The 21,638-nt window shown below is 43.4% G+C and overlaps 1 protein-coding gene across 2 annotated transcripts; it reads right to left on the bottom strand.

Annotated features, from left to right (window-relative positions):
* Nucleotides 1–200: 200 nt before the first annotated feature.
* On the bottom strand, nt 201–21,082 carry LOC128699814 (calcium release-activated calcium channel protein 1). Of its 2 annotated transcripts, XM_070102393.1 has the most exons (5): nt 20,971–21,070; nt 8,335–8,543; nt 5,344–5,472; nt 3,596–3,867; nt 201–1,856 (listed from the first exon to the last, which is right to left on the bottom strand). In XM_070102393.1, exons 2-5 carry the CDS (start codon nt 8,476–8,478, stop codon nt 1,544–1,546), a joined length of 858 nt encoding a protein of 285 aa, XP_069958494.1. In that variant the 5' UTR covers nt 8,479–8,543; nt 20,971–21,070; the 3' UTR covers nt 201–1,543. The 2 variants fall into 2 exon arrangements, with proteins under 2 accessions (XP_069958494.1, XP_069958495.1); XM_070102394.1 differs by lacking the exon at nt 8,335–8,543 and having other exon boundaries at nt 20,971–21,082.
* Nucleotides 21,083–21,638: the final 556 nt, after the last annotated feature.

The raw sequence follows: 21,638 nt of genomic DNA, 5'->3' as shown, positions 1-21,638 counted from the left end.
AAACAGATGCTGTATATGCGGGACCCTCTTTACTACATTAAATTATCCAACATTTCATCAGATACTGCAACATTCAAACCTTCCAAGATTATTTTCAAACAAGCTGACCAAAAAAGTGTCATCAGTCAAGAGAACCAACACTTGAACATTGCTAAAATATTATCAATTCCCTTAATATATTTATGAAGGAATCACAAAGCTTTATGAAGTTATTAATATTTATTTGTATAAAACGAGACATTACTTGATTACAGTGTGATAAAGGTATACAATTTATCAGGTATAGAAAAATAATAAAGAAAATTCTCTATACAATTTATCAGGTATAGAAAAATAAAAAATAAAAATTCTAGGCCATCTGATAATCTTCTACAGGACTAAACAATATATATCCATGATGTAACAAACTTTTTAAGTACCAGTAATACATAGGAAATTGCCCATTCACACAGAAAAATATTAGACACGAACAGTATACAAAAATGCACATCCTGTATATATAAATATGACCAAAACTTCCTGACATGCAATAACGATGCATTTCACCCAAAACTGTTTAATAAATGCAACAGCGTTCACAGATTGAGATTCAGCAAAAAAAAAAAAAAAAAAAAAATTCAATGCCTAGCGTACAGCTGCCTGTATATTAACAAACGCAACTTGCAAGACTTCTCTTTTTGAGTAAATGTATTAGGACACTGAAGTGTCATAATGCATCTCAGACATTAAAATCTACATTATTGCAATTTAAAAAAAAAAACTATATCCTATTCATAAAATATGCATGTAAATTTTTGCTTAATTTTTCAGGGATTTTGTCAATTCATAAATTATGGATAAATAAGTTCAAGTATAGTAGAGTACTTCATAACATACAGAAATTTAATAAATAAACAAATGAACCTACAAATCACAATAAATAAATGCTATATCCATTTATAAAGTAAAATATAAAAGTAAATTTGCTTTCACATCTATTTAAACGAAACAAAAAATCGCCCTCCCTCAAACTCAAGCTTTAAAACTGGTCTAATTATTGCATTAAAAAATTTATATTCCAGACCTTCTGGTATGTGCAAGAATACTGACAAAATTGTCAGGAACAAGAATGCAATATATGGATGAGTCAATTTGCCAATTCTCTCAACATTTTTTGTGTTCATGATGTGTTCAAACCAACTGTATTGAACTTAATGTCATAGCACCCATGAGAATCAAGCAAACTTACCAAATTTGCAGCTTTTTAAAGTTCTACCATCCAATTTCAAATATCATGGTTTGTGTACAAAAGTAATGTATGAACATTCATATTAATTTTATTTCGTAAATGTAATAATTTACAATGCACCATATTTACATTATAAGCATCTATGACAAACTATTTATTAATTGCAACTATTCTCACAGCAAATAAAACGCTAATAAATGGTGCTTGAAGGGGATTAATATCTTAATATCACATACTGATCATAAAGAAGTTGGTAATACCATTTACTTTTTCTCCTGGAAGAATTACAACCCCAACCCCTTTAAAGCAAGGCACTTACACAATTTGAATGGAAGAATTTCCACCATTTGGGTGACTGTCACTTGTTCTCTGTTGCAGCACCCTCAGCTGCGCCTCAATCTCCTGCAGATTCTTATCGGCACTTTCCACCTTGTGGGCAACTAACTTCCAGTAAAAATGGAGAGCAAACAGAGTGAACAACAGGACAGTTGGCACCAGCAAAATTGTTGATCCAACTGCAGCACTTCTGGAGTAGTCCAAGAACTTCACCCAACTCAGAAGACCAATCTCCACAAGAAACAGTAAGATACCCAAAACAGTTGAAAAGCTCCAAGCAGCCTCGATGTACCTGTGGAAAACAAATGAAGGTGTTATTTCAGTAATAAATAAAATGCCCATCAAATACTTAACAATTCTTAAATATCTCCACATTTTTTTAAATTTACAATTCACCTAATTGCTGTCTTTCCAGAAGTGTTGTTGCCATCATGACCCAGTTACCTTCTGACTGCAAAAATCCCCACCCTCCTTCAGAGTGAAGGCACTGTCCTTTCCACCTCCAAGACTCAAGTCTGACTAACTGGTTTCCCTGAATCCTCTCATAGAAGTTACCTTGGAGTATGAGAGAGACGAACATTTATGAAGGGATTCAGGGAAAAACAGTTAGTCAAACTTAAAAAGAGAGTCCTGGAGGTGGCAAGGCAGTGCCTGCACTCTGAGGGATTGGTGGGGATTTTGCAGTCAGAGGGTAATCTGGCTACACTTCTGGAAAGACAGCAGACGAGTAAAAGAAGGTGAATGTGCTTCCTTTGTGGATCACCCTGCCTTGGCAAGACATGGCCAGTGATAAAAATAAAATAGAGATGCAAGACCTATAGCTATTCTCTATGACATTACCATAATGCTAGTCAACACATGCTGACCTGCAGAAGGCAACCCAGTTCTTTTAAACATGTTTATTAGCCAAACAGAATAGTAAACAGAGTAAGCCTCAAGTTAACCTCCTCCAGAATTAACAAAGTAAGCCTCAAGTTAACCTTCTCCTCCAGAATTTAGCACTATTTCAAAAACTTAAATATTTAAGAATGCTTGTATCACCCTGAGATACAGGTGTACATATCATTTTGCAAGATAAAACCCTTCAAATTAGTAATTGGAAATAATTTTTTTAACACACTAGGTGTCTCACATGGAGGCAGGGTGACCCAAAAAAGAAGAAACAAATTTTCTTTTTATTTTATACATTGGCCATCTCCCACCAAGGCAGGGTGACTCAAAAAAGAAATGCTTTCTCCATCATTCAACACTTTCGTCATCATTTTACGTTTAGCAATTTATCGAGAAGGGGTTACTAGCCCCTTGCTCCTGGCATTTTAGTCACCTCTTATAACATGCATGGCTTATGGAGGAAGGATTCTTCTCCATTTCCCCATGCAGTGGAAATAATTATCATTATAATATTCAAGGGAAAGCACCAAACCAGAAAGAGGGTCATACAGCACTTAGGAAACGGAGGTAATAAGGTTTGATCTATGGAAGGGAAGAACAGCATCAACCCCCTTTGAATCAAATGCATTCACTAACATCAAGGTTCTTATAACTTAACCCCTCAAGGAAGGTTCCTTGATGTTGGTGAGGGGCTCTTGATTTAGGGAATTGGATCTGTGCTCCAGTTACCTGAATTAAGCCTGAATGCCTTCCACATCCCCCCCCCCTCCCAGGCGCTGTATAATCCTTCGGGTTTAGCTATTCACCCTTGATTATAATAATAATCTTATAACTTAAAGGGTATAGGAAAATAAGACTGTACCAACTGGACAAAAATATAGGTCTTGAAAAGAACAAAAAGGCACAATACCATGACTGGAACAATACACAAATAATCCACACACACAGGACCAAGAAATTTATAACGTTTCAATCCGACTTGGACCACTGACTATTCACATTGTGACCAGTTAATAGACCAAGTCAGACCAAAATGTCATAAGCTTCTTTCTCCTATGTGCAGATTATTTCTAAATATGTTCTTCATTGTGCACTAGCCCCATCAATCTCAAACGAGTACTATGAAGCTTTATAATTAACCTATGCATTGTAAGGTGTGGCGACTCAGATATATCTGCAGTGGCACCGTTCAGGTTGGTCATGGAATCAACATGTGCCATATTGGCAACAGCTTCTATATGTGGCAGTACACAAGTAGAGATCATAAGAGCTAGCAAGTGCACTGCTACCAGCAATGTTGTGCACACGCTGAAGGCAATCAGAAGAACATTAGGAACATTGCTACACAGGTGAGCCTGCTGGGGTTCCTTGTCTCTGCAATGATGGGTCAGCTGAACCTCAACCATGGCAACCTGAAGAAAGTAGAAAAAGAAACATTATTGGTAAAGTTATTCATATGCTTTCTCCAATCAGAAAGACAAACTAAATGCTGTTTTGAAGAATACATATGTGGTATATATTAAAAACTCTAACAATCAGAATCTCTGTGGCAGGATGTATCTTTTGAGGCTCCAGAGTGAAAATTCAGTGTTACTGGAGATCTCTTCATAAAAATTTCATTTCTCTTGTCTGTGGGATAGGCTATCCTGAGAGATAGCAGTCCCCAAGTGATAGTAACTGCAGCTATGCTGGAAGAAAACCTTTGAAGCTGCCATAGCTGATGAATCCTTGTTGAAACACTAGATCATATCCTCATTGCCTACCTTGAAAGAGCCCCATCCTGCATGATGGAATATGACAGGGACACATAGCTAGCTTTTGTTTCCACTGAGTAATTATCATACAGAATAGGACAGCAGCACACTGCTGATGTATCTAACTAAAAAAAAAGACATGCTGGCTGTCTCCCACCGAGGCAGGGAGACCTGAAAAAGAAATGCTTTCACCATCATTCACACTATAACTGTCTTGCCAATAAGCGTAGATGCAACAGTTTAGATGTCCCTCCAAACAGCAACAGCCAAGCTCTTCAAAGTCTCCTTGCAAGCACCTTCCAATACTCATACTGTATAACTGCACTTAAATCTAACAACTAAGCACAGTACAGGACTGTATATGGATACCTGCTAAGTTATAGCAGCTGTGAAAAATCACTTACAATGTATCAAATGGTGAAAATAACAGGTATAAAATACCAACATGATGGAAAAATGAACATAAATACAGCATAATGTGAGTCTTTATTGACTATGTTTCACCCCACAAAGTGGGCTTTATGAAGTTACAAACATAGTCAATAAAGGATCACATTATACAGCATTTGTGTTTAAATTTACATCAAATGGTAATTGATTTCCAGGTAGCCACATCATCACACAACGTAAGTCCCTTTTATACATATTTTATATTCTAGAGATACACAAGGTTCTGTACTTGCCCTCAATGATTTTTTTAATTTATATAAATGATTCATCTGAAGGAATAAAATACTATATGAATATATACTGTACATACACTCTAAACGAGAGGTTTTGGGTAATTTGCTGTTTAGAGGGGCATCTAAACTGTCATATCTGCTCACCTCTGGCAAGACAGTGATAGTGTGAATGATGGTGAAAGTGTTTCTTTTTTGGGTCACCCTGCCTTGGTGGGAGACAGCCAGCATGTTAAAAAAAAAGAATATATCTGCAGATAATTAAAATAGGATAAAAATACTGAAGCAAGAGTTGATTAGATGTTAGAACTTTACCTCCTATACCATGAGCTGCTACTTTTCTTAAGTCTTTTGTGACAAACTCTATCAAAGACTTTACTGAAATCCAATTACAATACAGATTTGATAAAACACCTTGCATATTTTATAGATCGAATGATGGAAAAAAAATTACCATTGCAAATCCTGAGAGAAGAGCAGAAGTTCGACTTGAAGCCTTAAGCTTGGCACGGCTCAGGTGCAGCTGGCGTAGTGTATACATTCCCATTGCATTGGTTGTTGGAGGCACCAAGCGCATGGAAATCTGAAAGAAAGAAATTATTATTATTATTATAATAAAAACGAAGCGCTAAACCATGAAAGAAAGAAATAAAACTAAATATGCACCAATTATATGGCATGTCTGTTATTAACATCTATTCTTGTGAATTATCACCACCACCAATTTTGACTACCTAATTAATTTAAAGTATAACTGACAGTACAGTGGACCCCCGGTTAACGAACTTTTTTCATTCCAATAGTATGTTCAGGTGCCAGTACTGACCGAATTTTTTCCCATAAGGAATATTGTGAAGTAGATTAGTCCATTTCAGACCCCCAAACATACACGTACAAACGCACTTACATAAATACACTTACATAATTGGTCGCATTTGGAGGTGATTGTTAAGCGGGGGTCCACTGTAATTTAAAGTATAACTGACAGTATAGTTAAGTCTACTATCTTTACACATCAGGTTGTGTCAATCTTAGCTTTCAAGCAACCTAAACATTACCTATGTATTTTTTTATAAATTTTAAGACCTAGTCTAGTGACACGCCCTAATTTCATACCGATGTATTTTCTTTTATAAATTTTAAGTCCTAGTGTTAAGTCCTAATTTCAGGATACTAGAAATGTTCTGCATAAGCAATGACTTGTAACCTATTGTAACCTAATGTATACTGTCTCTTAGGAAATAAACTTGTAACCTATTGTATACTACGTGCTCTCTTTAGTAAATAAGCTTTATTTTCATTTTTAAATGTACAAAAGGTTGGTGCTCCACTGGAGACAAAGACTTAGCACAAAAAAGTGTATAGTATATAAAAGTGAAGTAGCGCTTAGAAGAGGAAACCAAAAACAATGATACAAACGATGTAGAGTACATTATAGCTACAAATAATCAGTATAAATAATGAAAAGCTCAGTAACTACAGTAACTATAAATAAATGCATCATACAAGACAAAAAATAAAGATAGCAGCCAAACAGGCACTTTTAAATTGAACCTAACTTAAGCACACTTCAAGGTTTAAGTCATTATGATACAGTTCAGTATGGCAAATACTATACAGTAGTGGTACGAATTTAGGTTTCTGGATCCCAACCCCTTTATTCCATTATTCGTGTACAGCTGGCCAGGATGTAAACCATGCTATGGGATTTATATTAGCACTGTACTGGCCAAATTGTAGTGCCTTTCAAAAAAATATACTATCCAAAGTGTGTTGCATTTATCGCAAAATACTGTAAAGTATTTGTTCATACTACTACTAGGGAGTTCTGCCCTCTCGAAGTCCAACTTGTCCTCTGCAACAACAACAAATAGCACCATTAACACTCGGCTCTCAGCACAAAGAACACGTTGTGGAGAAAAAAAGGTTGCTAGTAATGTAATACAGATGCTTCAGCATTTATAAGCAAAGTAGGAGGGGAGTACAAGTAGCATTCATGGGTTTTTTTAGGGAAATTAAATAAATGACTGAAACTTTGGCATTAATGACACAATGTTCTACAGGTCTGAAGAAAATACAACACTCAGTTTCTCAGATTTAACTGAATTAAAGAGTACAGTATAGCCATTAATATAAAGTGACAATAAACAAGAATATAAAAAAATATAAAAAAACATTGAACTGCAGACAATAAATATAAAATCATTTTTAAGTGTAAGAGTTTCAGAAACTTTGTGATCCAAAAACTAGCGATCCCTTCAATACATCTCATAATATCAGATGTTTTATTTTTTCAACATACCAGTTCAGGAGGCCCTCTGAACTCCAACATCCACATCCCTCCCTCAGAGTGCAATCATTCTCAAGTCCAACTAACCAGTTTTCCCTGAATTCCTTCATAAATGTTACCTTGCTCACGCTCCACCAGTATGTAATGTCGGTAAGACAATTCCTCATGGTTAGGTTTCACTACAATGACTAAAATCTTCTTCAGCAGATTGTCATCGTGATGCAATGTTGTTCCCACAAGCATTCAAGACCTTACATTGGGGGAATACTAAGTACACCTTCTCTTCAGGAAACACAAATTAGAGAGGTAGGAGAAAGCTCCCATATCTTTCACTTGGAGGAGCTGTACGTCTCCACAATACTCATAGAAACTAACTCCTTAATGCACTATTTGCTGGTCCTAGTGTTATGATTATCAATCACTAGGTGTGACAAATGGGCAGCCTAGAAAAAATCATTGAAAAATTCTGCAACAAAACAGAAAAGTCTATCTTTTCAACCAAGCGCAGATCTACTCCTTGTCAATATCATGAGTTTCAGCACACTTCAACTGAAGATGCATTTTACAATTAGTAATTTTCTTTCACCTTCCCAAGTCCTATTTTGTAATTTTATAACATCCTAGGGTGACATTTTCCCATAAGAACATGTACCTAATGTTGAAAATGCATGGAATAGGTAGTAGGTTACTAAAAACAGCAAAGTTTTTATGCAAAGAGGGAGACTACTTCCCAGTAAAAGAATGACCTAGACAGGAATGTGTGACATCACCATAGTTCTTTAATATATTTATGGATTGGGTTGTAAAATGAGTGAATGCTAGTGTTGGGGAGAGGTGAGGGATATATTGATACTTATCTGATACAAAGTGGGAGCTGTCATAGTTGCTCTTTGCCAATGACAGTTCTTTAGGGAAATTCTGAAGAGGCTGCAAAGGGTTGGTGGATGAAGCTAGGAGGATATAAAGTAAATATTATAACAATAACATTCATTTTAAAGTAAATTATAAATAAAACATTAGCTACAAAAAAAGAACACAAGAGTTCACATACAGTATAACTATACATAAGCTGACAAGAAGCCGATGTGATGCAGCCAATAAAGTACATGACTGTAATACAGTAGCACAGTACTGGGTATACCATTTCCTACTAACCGCAGGCCCGTGCACAGCAGCGAGGCTTCCTATATCAGGGTAGTGCTGTGATGCCAAGGACCCACGTAAGGCCCTTGGGCGGCCATGCCCTGGAGGAGAGGGAGGCACCAAGAGAGAAGAAGGTCCTGCATCTGACCCATACATAGGTCTAACAAGGAGCAACGGATGTTAGGTAAAAACAACGCTGCAAACAGACCTTGTCCTCTCGCCTGAAAATGCGTTAGTAGCAAAATCAAGTTAATTACTAGCATGCAAAGTAAATATCACCATTATACAAAATTCACAGCACCTCAGGTGGGATACACTTACATGTTTTTGGACTCCTGTTTAGTCTTAGAGTTTCATTCTTGCTACAATTACTCCGCCCACTGATAGAAACTTGATCTTAATAGGAAATAGGCAGAAGGTTACTTTAAGAAATACATTTTAACACTAAATTTAAAAGATGGGAGTTTTAAAACAGTTGTTTGGGAAGTCTGTCAATTAGATCAAGAATCTATGTGGCACACTGTGGTTATTAGGTAAAAGGACGCATGTTCAACTAACGCGACATTTTGTGGCAAAACGTTGCCACAATCCCATAACTTGTTTGCTAGCGTACTCGCTCCCGCACTAAGGTACAGGTGGAAACACTAGGATGCATTTCCTTAAGACACCTGCTGTCTCTATTCACCTATCAGTAAAATAGGTACCTGGGTGTTAGTCAGCTGGTGAGGGTCACATCCTGGAGACAAAACTGACCTAGTTTGCCCAAAATTCTCTACATAACCAGGGGCTCTCCATACATTAGTATGTCACTGGTGTTAGCCAAGCCTGTATACCTTGTACATGTACTTGTAGAAAAAAAAAAGATTATATGTATTATTACAATTAAATGTTGCATTAGTTGCACGTGCATCCTTTTTACCCAACATTTCTAGCTGTTCCTGTAGACAGTGCTAAAAACCTTTTACAAGTTTCTGACAACCTTTTTTGATTCTGTGTGTGGCTTTCACATCCATTTTTTATGAGCTAACAAGGTACGAAAGGCAGTTTCTGTTGGTGCATTTTGTCTTTCTTTGCAAGCAATTTTGTAGTTTGTCTCTGGATCATTTCTTATTTAACTCATGAAATTGTAATCACATGGAGAGTGATTCACCACTGGTTCAAACCCCGCCTGTACCATGGTTTCTTTTCGTATTGATCTAGCGTACTGAGCATGGTTTTTTTTCTCTTTATAAGGACACCATGCCAAAATTTCTTTTCCCAATCCCTGTTGAGTATATTTGTTGCCCTTGTTAACCTAGAAATAAATGCATGGGTGTTAGGTGACTCTTGTGGGTGGCATCCTGGGGAAATGATCAAAAGAACAGAATGAAAATAAGCCAAACTCAAAAGGTTTTAATTTTAGTGAGAGCAGGAAATAACCTAAATAATCGTTAATTATCTTCATTTTTGATTAAAAGTGGGATAATCGTTCTTTGCTAAAAATTGATTACCAACCTTGTGTCGGACTATACATTGTGGTACAAGTGTTGTATATAGGTTAAACCTTTCCACTCCCACCATCCTCTTCACCCACGCTGACACCCTCACCATCCTCTTCACCCACACTGACACCCTCACCACTGTCTTCACCCACACTGACACCCTCACCACCCTCTTCACCCACACTGACACCCTCACCATCCTCTTCACCCACAATGACACCCTCACCACTGTCTTCACCCACACTGACACCCTCACCACCCTCTTCACCCACACTGACACCCTCACCATCCTCTTCACCCACAATGACACCCTCACCACTGTCTTCACCCACACTGACACCCTCACCACCCTCTTCACCCACACTGACACCCTCACCATCCTCTTCACCCACACTGACACCCTCACCACCATCCTCACCCACACTGACACCCTCACCACCCTCTTCACCCACACAGACACCCTAACCACCCCCTTCACCCACACTGACACCCTCACCACCATCTTCACCCACACTGACACCCTCACCATCCTCTTCACCCACACTGACACCCTCACCACCCTCTTCACCCACATTGACACCCTCACCACCCTCTTCACCCACACTGACACCCTAACCACCCTCTTCACCCACACTGACACCCTCACCACCCTCTTCACCCACATTGACACCCTCACCACCCTCTTCACCCACATTGACACCCTCACCACCCTCTTCACCCACACTGACACCCTCACCACCCTCTTCACCCACACTGACACCCTCACCACCTTTATCCACACTGACACTCCCATCACCCTCCCCACCCACAGCAACACTCCCACTGTCCTCTCCACCCACAGCAACACTCCCACTGCCCTCTCCACCCACAGCCGCACTCCCACTGTCCTCTCCACCCACAGCAACACTCCCACTGTCCTCTCCACCCACAGCAACACTCCCATTGTCCTCTCCACCCACAATAACACTCCCATTATCCTCTCCACCCACAATAACACTCCCATTGTCCTCTCCACCAACAGTAACACTCCCACTGTCCACTCCACCCACAGCAACACTCCCACTGTCCTCTCCACCCACAGCAACACTCCCACTGCCCTCTCCACTCACAGCAACACTCCCACTGTCCTCTCCACCCACAGTAACACTCCCACTGCCCTCTCCACCCACAGCAACATTCCCACTGTCCCCTCCACCCACAGCAACACTCCCACTGTCCTCTCCACCTACAGCCACACTCCCACTGACCTCTCCACCCACAGCAACACTTCCACTGTCCACTCCACCTACAGCCACACTCCCACTGACCTCTCCACCCACAGCAACACTCCCACTGTCCTCTCCACCTACAGCCACACTCCCACTGACCTCTCCACCCACAGCCACACTCCCACTGTCCTCTCCACCGACAGCAACACTCCCACTGTCCTCTCCACCTACAGCCACACTCCCACTGACCTCTCCACCCACAGCAACACTTCCACTGTCCACTCCACCTACAGCCACACTCCCACTGACCTCTCCACCCACAGCAACACTCCCACTGACGTCTCCACCCACAGCAACACTCCCACTGTCCTCTCCACCTACAGCCACACTCCCACTGACCTCTCCACCCACAGCAACACTTCCACTGTCCACTCCACCTACAGCCACACTCCCACTGAACTCTCCACCCACAGCCACACTCCCACTGTCCTCTCCACCGACAGGAACACTCCCACTGTCCTCTCCACCTACGGCAACACTCCCACTGTCCTCTCCACCGACAGGAACACTCCCACTGACCTCTCCACCCACAGCAACACTCCCACTGTCCTCTCCACCGACAGGAACACTCCCACTGACCTCTCCACCCACAGCAACACTCCCACTGTCCTCTCCACCCACAGCAACACTCCCACTGTCATCTCCACCTACAGCAACACTCCCACTGTCCTCTCCACCCACAGCAACACTCCCACTGTCCTCTCCACCTACAGCCACACTCCCACTGACCTCTCCACCCACAGCAACACTCCCACTGTCCTCTCCACCCACAGCAACACTCCCACTGTCCTCTCCACCCACAGCAACACTCCCACTGTCCTCTCCACCTACAGCCACACTCCCACTGACCTCTCCACCCACAGCAACACTCCCACTGTCCTCTCCACCCACAGCAACACTCCCACTGTCCTCTCCACCCACAGCAACACTCCCACTGTCCTCTCCACCCACAGCAACACTCCTACTGCCCTCTCCACCCACAGCAACACTCCCACTGTCCTCTTCACCAACAGCAACACTCCCACTGACCTCTCCACCCACAGCAACACTCCCAATGTCCTCTCCACCCACAGCAACACTCCCACTGCCCTCTCCACCCACAGCAACACTCCCACTGTCCTCTCCACCCACAGCAACACTCCCAATGTCCTCTCCACCCACAGCAACACTCCCACTGCCCTCTCCACCCACAGCAACACTCCCACTGTCCTCTCCACCTACAGCCACACTCCCACTGTCCTCTCCACCCACAGCAACACTCCCACTGCCCTCTCCACCCACAGCAACACTCCCACTGCCCTCTCCACCCACAGCCGCACTCCCACTGTCCTCTCCACCCACAGCAACACTCCCACTGCCCTCTCCACCCACAGCAACACTCCCACTGTCCTCTCCACCCACAGGAACACTCCCACTGCCCTCTCCACCCACAACAACACTCCCACTGCCCTCTCCACCCACAGCAACACTCCCACTGTCCTCTCCACCCACAGGAACACTCCCACTGTCCTCTCCACCAACAGCAACACTCCCACTGTCCTCTCCACCTACAGCAACACTCCCACTGTCCTCTCCACCTACAGCAACACTCACACTGTCCTCTCCACCCACAGCCACACTCCCACTGTCCTCTCCACCCACAGCCACACTCCCACTGTCCTCTCCACCCACAGCAACACTCCCACTGCCCTCTCCACCCAGAGCAACACTCCCACTGTCCTCTCCACCTACAGCCACACTCCCACTGTCCACTCCACCTACAGCCACACTCCCACTGTCCTCTCCACCCAGAGCAACACTTCCACTGTCCTCTCCACCCACAGCAACACTCCCACTGCCCTCTCCACCCACAGCAACACTCCCACTGCCCTTACCACCCACAGCCACACTCCCACTGTCCTCTCCACCCACAGCAACACTCCCACTGTCCTCTCCACCCACAGCAACACTCCCACTGCCCTCTCCACCCACAGCAACACTCCCACTGTCCTCTCCACCCACAGCAACACTCCCACTGTCCTCTCCACCCACAGCAACACTCCCACTGCCCTCCCCACCCACAGCAACACTCCCACTGCCCTCTCCACCCACAGCAACACTCCCACTGTCCTCTCCACCCACAGCAACACTCCCACTGCCCTCTCCACCCACAGCAACACTCCCACTGCCCTCTCCAACCACAGCAACATTCCCACTGTCCTCTCCACCCACAGCAACACTCCCACTGCCCTCTCCACCCACAGCCGCACTCCCACTGTCCTCTCCACCCACAGCAACACTCCCACTGCCCTCTCCACCCACAGCAACACTCCCACTGTCCTCTCCACCCACAGCAACACTCCCACTGCCCTCTCCACCCACAACAACACTCCCACTGCCCTCTCCACCCACAGCAACACTCCCACTGTCCTCTCCACCCACAGGAACACTCCCACTGTCCTCTCCACCCACAGCAACACTCCCACTGTCCTCTCCACCAACAGCAACACTCCCACTGTCCTCTCCACCTACAGCAACACTCCCACTGTCCTCTCCACCTACAGCAACACTCACACTGTCCTCTCCACCCACAGCCACACTCCCACTGTCCTCTCCACCCACAGCCACACTCCCACTGTCCTCTCCACCCATAGCAACACTCCCACTGCCCTCTCCACCCACAGCAACACTCCCACTGTCCTCTCCACCTACAGCCACACTCCCACTGTCCACTCCACCTACAGCCACACTCCCACTGTCCTCTCCACCCAGAGCAACACTCCCACTGTCCTCTCCACCCACAGCAACACTCCCACTGCCCTCTCCACCCACAGCAACACTCCCACTGCCCTTACCACCCACAGCCACACTCCCACTGCCCTCTCCACCCACAACAACACTCCCACTGCCCTCTCCACCCACAGCAACACTCCCACTGCCCTCACCACCCACAGCCACACTCCCACTGCCCTCTCCACCCACAGCAACACTTCCACTGTCCTCTCCACCCACAGCAACACTCCCACTGCCCTCTCCACCCACAGCAACACTCCCACTGTCCTCTCCACCCACAGCAACACTCCCACTGTCCTCTCCACCCACAGCAACACTCCCACTGCCCTCCCCACCCACAGCAACACTCCCACTGCCCTCTCCACCCACAGCAACACTCCCTCTGTCCTCTCCACCCACAGCAACACTCCCACTCCCCTCTCCACCCACAGCAACACTCCCACTGCCCTCTCCAACCACAGCAACATTCCCACTGTCCTCTCCACCCACAGCAACACTCCCACTGTCCTCTCCACCCACAGCAACACTCCCACTGTCCTCTCCACCCACAGCAACATTCCCACTGCCCTCTCCACCTACAGCAACACTCCCACTGTCCTCTCCACCCACAGCAACACTCCCACTGTCCTCTCCACCCACAGCATCACCACCCATAGTGGTGTCAACAGAATCAATTACTTTGTTCACAGTGTGATGTAGTTCAGCTGGGCTTGTGAGGTCTCTGGGGAGACCTAATTTAACCAATTATATGGTCACACCTTGCCTTGGCAAACGTCTGTAGCCATGTCTGAGGTCTTTTGTTCTTGACGGCATCAGACCTAGGCGTCAGGTCGTACACGTGGTTGTGGAGGGTGCTTGGACCACCATAAAAGCCCAAGGAAGAGCTGAGTAGGGAGATTCGAGCGGAGTTGCTGCTGGGGTGCAGAGCTCCTGAGCAGAGACTTCGAGCGGAGCTGCTGCTGGGGTGCAGGGCTCGGGAGAAGGCTGCTGAAGTCTCTGGAGGAGACTGTTGGAGGCACTGGGCAGAGTACTGGCTTGGCACAGAACTCGTGCTGTGTAGGTCTTGGGACCTGTGGCTTAGTTCCTGTAGTGAACTGTCCTCTGAACTATATTGTAAGTTACATTCATTTTGGTCAAGTTGATTGTGTGCCCTGTCTCACTGCTTATGTGTACTACCCCATTTATCTAAACCACAATAATGTTCTGTTCCCAAATATATTATTGTACAAAGACTTAATAATAAACTGTGTTTGGGTAGAATAATAATATTCACTGTCCCCGTTATTTATTCTTTTTTCTCCATTTATTTATGTTTAGTTAAAGTAGTGAGAGGGTGAGTAGTGTGGAGTGGTGGGTAGAGTAATGAGAGGTGAAGTTGTAGTCACCAGTGACCTCACATTACCTACCTACCTACCGCTCACCTCTCCTGTCATCTCCTACCACCTCGCCTGCATGTCCCCTACCTACTAACTCCCTCCTCTTACCCCCCATATTCCCCTAATCATTCCCCCCTACATGACAACAGCTCAGAACAAAATATTACTGATCTATACTACAGATGCCACTTAATTTTTCAAAAGACCACGCGTTGTATTCCCAGAAAGCAGCAAACCCACAGGGAACAGGATGTTCCAGAGATGGGACACAGAAACAAGGGGTCACAATTGGAAGGTGAAGACCCAGATGAGTCAAAGGGATGTTAGGAAGTATTTCTTCAGTCATAGAGTTGTTAGGAAGTGGAACAGCCTAGCAAGTGAGGTCGTGGAGGCAGGAACCATACATAGCTTTAAGATGAGGTATGATAAAGCTCGTGGAGCAGGAAGAGAGAGGACCTAGTAGCACTCTGTGAAGAGGCAGGGCCAGGAGCTGAGCCTCGACCCCTGCAACCACAATTAGGCGAGTACACAGTATCTTGGAAGAAATTACCAGATATCAGTTGTACATGGACGGTGTAAAATACCAACAACATAATGAATTAGACACATGTGCAACATCTGGGTATCTTTATTTGCAGATATTTTGCTCTCCAGTGGCTTTATTAGTCCAATACAAGGACATGATGTGAAGACTGTTGAACTAAGTACAAAAGAATGAGGTAATCAGTCCCTGAGTCTTGTAGTTGGTGAAGCACACTGTAGTCTTCAGGACTACAGTGCTCTTCACCAATTCTAAGGTAGAGGGACTAATTACCTCATCTTTTGTATATATTTCCACAGTCTTCACATTATGTCCTTGTACTGTATTAATAAAGCCACTGGAGAGCAAAACATCTACAAATGAAGATACCCAGATGTTGCATATATGTGTAATTCTATAGTTAACAGTTGGTGGCCACAAGTGAGCCAGAATGAACCGAGGATAAAAGAGAGAGTTACTAATAATTATGCAACTGAGCCAGAATGAACCGAGGATAAAAGAGAGAGTTACTAATAATTATGCAACTGAGCCAGAATGAACCGAGGATAAAAGAGAGAGTTACTAATAATTATGCAACTGAGCCAGAATGAACCGAGGATAAAAGAGAGAGTTACTAATAATTATGCAACTGAGCCAGAATGAACCGAGGATAAAAGAGAGAGCTACTAATAATTATGCAACTGAGCCAGAATGAACCGAGGATAAAAGAGAGAGCTACTAATAATTATGCAACTGAGCCAGAATGAACCGAGGATAAAAGAGAGAGTTACTAATAATTATGCAACTGAGCCAGAATGAACCGAGGATAAAAGAGAGAGTTACTAATAATTATGCAACTGAGCCAGAATGAACCGAGGATAAAAGAGAGAGTTACTAATAATTATGCAACTGGTTCACCATTACACAATCATAAAAGTCCCACTCGCACAATCAATTTCATTATATTCATGGGGAGTTTACCTGGAGTTTACCTGGAGAGAGTTCCGGGGGTCAACGCCCCCGCGGCCCGGTCTGTGGCCAGGCCTCCTGGTGGATCAGAGCCTGATCAACCAGGCTGTTGCTGCTGGCTGCACGCAAACCAACGTACGAGCTATAGCCCGGCTGATCAGGAACTGACTTTAGGTGCTTGTCCAGTGCCAGCTTGAAGACTGCCAGGGGGAAGTGCTAAACCTGTAAGGACCTGGCCCAGGGAAATGGGATGCATTCAAATTCAATCCAAGTGACATCAATATATTAACCTTTAATATACCTTTGATGAGTTTCAAGGCTTTTTCTACTTCTGGAGCCCAGCCATGAGCCAGGCCGGCCTAGTGAACCAGACTGTTGCTGCTGGTAGCCCACATATCCATCACAACCTGGCTTATCTGGCACTTGAAGATAGTTGTCCAGTCTCCTCTGTGGTATTTTCTGGTAACACGTTAAGCTCTCTGTTGTTGATAAAATGTCCTCTTACCATGCCCACGATGCCTTGGATCAAGAACCCCTTACCAGCTCCAGCATAATCATTGATAAAATGTCCTCTTACCATGCCCACGATGCCTTGGATCAAGAACCCCTTACCAGCTCCAGCATAATCATTGATAAAATGTCCTCTTACCATGCCCACGATGCCTTGGATCAAGAACCCCTTACCAGCTCCAGCATAATCATTGATAAAATGTCCTCTTACCATGCCCACGATGCCTTGGATCAAGAACCCCTTACCAGCTCTAGCATAATCATCGATAAAATGTCCTCTTACCATGCCCACGATGCCTTGGATCAAGAACCCCTTACCAGCTCCAGCATAATCATCGATAAAATGTCCTCTTACCATGCCCACGATGCCTTGGATCAAGAACCCCTTACCAGCTCTAGCATAATCATCGATAAAATGTCCTCTTACCATGCCCACGATGCCTTGGATCAAGAACCCCTTACCATCTCCAGCATAATCATTGATAAAATGTCCTCTTACCGTGCCCACGATGCCTTGGATCAAGAACCCCTTACTAGCTCTTGCATAATCAATCAATATTCATGGTATAGGTAACTGCTTATTATTCAGTGAATAACATTATTAATATTCAGGACTGAGGAACTGCTGCTTGTTTCGAGAGACGTAAACAAGGAGTAAGACTTAGCAGGCAAACAAGAGTAAGAAAGCAAGTAAATCTATGCAAGCAAGCAAATAATAGTGAAAATTAAATAGACAGGAATTCAGGGGTAAGAAAACAAGAAAAAAAATAAAGTAAGCAAACAATTAAGTGTAAGACAAGCAAAAACAAACAAGTGGGAAGAGATAATAGGCAAACAAAAGTAAGAAAAGCAAAGGTAAGCAAGTAGTAGGCAGAGGTTAATAGTCAAACAAAAGTAAAGTAAAAGTAAGCTTGCTTGCTTGCTTGCTTACAAACAAGCAAGCTAGTAGTAGAATGAGTTAGTAGGCAAGAGTAAAAAAAAGTAAGCTTGCTTGCCTGCTTAAAAGTAAGGTTACTTGCTTAAAAGTATGCTTGCTTGCTCACTTAAAGCTTCTTCTTTGCTTAAAGTAAGCTTCTTCCTTGCTTAAAAGTAAACTGCTTCCTTGCTTAAAAGTAAGCTTCTTCCTTGCTTAAAGTAAGCTTCTTCCTTGCTTAAAAGTAAACTGCTTCCTTTCTTAAAAGTAAGCTTCTTCCTTGCTTAAAAGTAAGCTTCTTCCTTGCTTAAAAGTAAGCTTCTTTCTTGCTTAAAAGTAAACTGCTTCCTTGCTTAAAAGTAAGCTTCTTCCTTGCTTAAAAGTAAGCTTCTTCCTTGCTTAAAAGTAAGCTTCTTCCTTGCTTAAAAGTAAGCTTCTTCCTTGCTTAAAAGTAAGCTTCTTTCTTGCTTAAAAGTAAACTGCTTCCTTGCTTAAAAGCTTTTTCACTGCTTAAAAGTAAGCTTTTTCACTGCTTAAAAGTAAGCTTCTTGCTTAAAAGTAAGCTTCTTCCTTGCTTAAATGTAAGCTTCTTCCTTGCTTAAAAGTAAGCTCACACTTTCTTAAAAGTAAGCTTCTTGTTTGCTTAAAAGTAAGCTTCTTGCTTGTTTAAAAGTAAGTTTCTTGTTTGCTGAAAACTAAGCTTCTTGCTTGCTTAAAGGTAAGCTTCTTGCTTGCTTAAAAGTAAGCTTCTTGCTTGCTTAAAAGCTTCTTGCTTGCTTAAAAGTAAGCTTCTTGCTTGTTTAAAAGTAAGCTTCTTGCTTGCTTAAAAGTAAGCTTCTTGCTTGTTTAAAAGTAAGCTTCTTGCTTGTTTAAAAGTAAGCTACTTGCTTGTTTAAAAGTAAGCTTCTTGCTTGTTTAAAAGTAAGCTTCTTGCTTGCTTAAAAGTAAGCTTCTTGCTTAAAAGTAAGCTTCTTGCTTGTTTAAAAGTAAGCTTCTTGCTTGTAGAATGCAACCTCAGAAAACCCAATAAAGTCAGAGTTAATTATTTACATTATTCCTTCACGGAGAGCTAATACACTACATAAATTAATACAATAGTTCAGATATCACACACGATGTTAATGGTTACATGACACTATGTAAATATTAGCACTGGCTAGTGTCATTGGTTAGTGTCACAGGTTAGTGGCACTGGTTGGTGATGCTGGTTAGTGACACTGGTTAGTGTCACTATTTAGTGTCACTGATTAGTGTCCCTTGTTAGTGTCACTGGTTAAGTGTCACTGGTTAGTGGCACTGGTTAAGTGTCACTGGTTAAGTGTCACTGGTTAGTGTCACTGGTTAGTGTCACTGGTTAGTGGCACTGGTTGGTGAAGCTGGTTAGTGACACTGGTTAGTGTCACTATTTAGTGTCACTGATTAGTGTCCCTTGTTAGTGTCACTGGTTAAGTGTCACTGGTTAGTGACACTGATTAGTGTCACTTGTTAGTGTCACTGGCTAGTGTCCCTTGTTAGTGTCACTGGTTAAGTGTCACTGGTTAGTGACACTGGTTAGTGTCACTTGATAGTGTCACTTGTTAGTGTCACTGGCTAGTGTCCCTTGTTAGTGTCACTGGTTAAGTGTCACTGGTTAAGTGTCACTGGTTAAGTGTCACTGGTTAGTATCACTGGTTAAGTGTCACTGGTTAGTGACACTGATTAGTGTCACTTGTTAGTGTCACTGGCTAGTGTCCCTTGTTAGTGTCACTGGTTAAGTGTCACTGGTTAGTGACACTGGTTAGTGTCACTTGATAGTGTCACTTGTTAGTGTCACTTGTTAGTGTCACTGGCTAGTGTCCCTTGTTAGTGTCACTGGTTAAGTGTCACTGGTTAAGTGTCACTGGTTAAGTGTCACTGGTTAGTATCACTGGTTAGTGACACTGGTTAGTGACACTGGTTAGTGTCACTATTTAGTGTCACTGGTTAATGTCACTGGTTAGTGACACTGGCTAGCATCACTGGTTAGTGTCACTGGTGAGTGGCACTGGTTAATGGTACTGGCTAGTGGCACTGGTTGGTGGCACTAGTGTCACTGGGGACACTGGTTAGTGTCCCTGGTTAGTGGCGCTAGTGTCACTAGTGGCACTGGCTAGTGGCACCGGCTAGTGGCACTGGCTAATAGCACTAGTTAAAGTCACTGGTTAGTGGCACTGGCTAGTGTCACTGGTTAGTGACACTGGTTAGTGACACTGGTTAGTGGCACTGGCTAGTGGCACTGGTTAGTGGCACTGGTTAGTGGCACTGGTTAGTGGCACTGGTTAGTGGCACTGGTTAGTGGCACTGGTTAGTGACACTGGTTAGTGACACTGGTTAGTGGCACTAGTTAGTGGCACTGGTTAGTGGCACTGGTTAGTGGCACTGGTTAGTGGCACTAGTTAGTGACACTGGTTAGTGGCACTGGTTAGTGGCACTGGTTAGTGGCACTGGTTAGTGGCACTGGTTAGTGGCACTGGTTAGTGACACTGGTTAGTGGCACTAGTTAGTGGCACTGGTTAGTGGCACTGGTTAGTGGCACTGGTTACTGTCACTGGTTAGTGACACTGGTTTGTGTCACTGGTTAAAGACACTGGCTGGTGAATTATTTACACAATAAATTCAGTCAACTATCACACACACAGACACAAAATAAAACAATTCATAGATCACAAAAGACATTAATGGCCACACGACACTATGTAAATACTGGCACTGGTAAGTGGCGGCACTCCCACCCCTCATCTCCCTTAGTGCCACTATATAGTCGCCATAACTAGTGGCACTGATGCCTCTGGCACTCAGGTTAATGGGGTCAAGTACCCACCTCGCTCCAGCCGCCCTGACCCTCCGTATTTCTCTCTAAATTTGCGTACACTGCTGTTGTCATGAGCCAAAACAGAGAGGAAAAAACCCTCTGTGACGTCTCATGTTGACAAGTGACGTCACGGGGATGGTTAACCAATGGGAGAGCCGCATGGGGATGATGCTGACCAGCCATTGGTTAAGCACCGTGAAGGCTAACCAATGGCAGGCAGACAGGGAAAATAACTGCCATCACCACTTACCTGTGAGAATAACAAACTTCAATAAATTATTTTCCCAAGGCTCAGGATTATTTATAAATTTATAAGAGCAGCATGCCAAAGCCACTTATATGCATAGCTTATCGTGATTATCTTGATTTATGTTGAGTTATTTGCCTGAAAGGCTAATAACCCCCCAAAAAAAACACAGTCTAGCTTATTTCCAATGGAGTCAGAAAGTTTCTATTTAGGCTGCGTCCATTTTTTTTTCAATTATAATCTATTTTTTTAATTTAATATATTTACTATGCAGCCCATACCCATGATGTGGGTGATAGTCCCAAGATTATAGACACACAAAATGGGTCCAGGAACTGTACCTCAGCACTACAGACATAATGGGTCCAGGAACTGTACCTCAGCACTACAGACATAATGGGTCCAGGAACTGTACCTCAACATTACAGGC

This window comes from Cherax quadricarinatus, chromosome 81 (assembly GCF_038502225.1).
Source record: "Cherax quadricarinatus isolate ZL_2023a chromosome 81, ASM3850222v1, whole genome shotgun sequence".
Classification (NCBI taxonomy): domain Eukaryota; kingdom Metazoa; phylum Arthropoda; class Malacostraca; order Decapoda; family Parastacidae; genus Cherax; species Cherax quadricarinatus.
This window is presented reverse-complemented; position numbering and strand designations above follow the sequence as displayed.

Bases quoted from the DNA above. Each gene is read 5' to 3' on its own strand.
- LOC128699814 (XM_070102393.1), bottom strand. From the start codon at position 8,478: ATGTATGGGTCAGATGCAGGACCTTCTTCTCTCTTGGTGCCTCCCTCT. The intron at 3,868-5,343 runs GTAATTTTTTTT...TACTTTCTTCAG, and splicing joins TTCTCTCAGGATTTGCAATG to GTTGCCATGGTTGAGGTTCA. The intron at 1,857-3,595 runs GTTAATTATAAA...TGTTTTCCACAG, and splicing joins CCACACCTTACAATGCATAG to GTACATCGAGGCTGCTTGGA.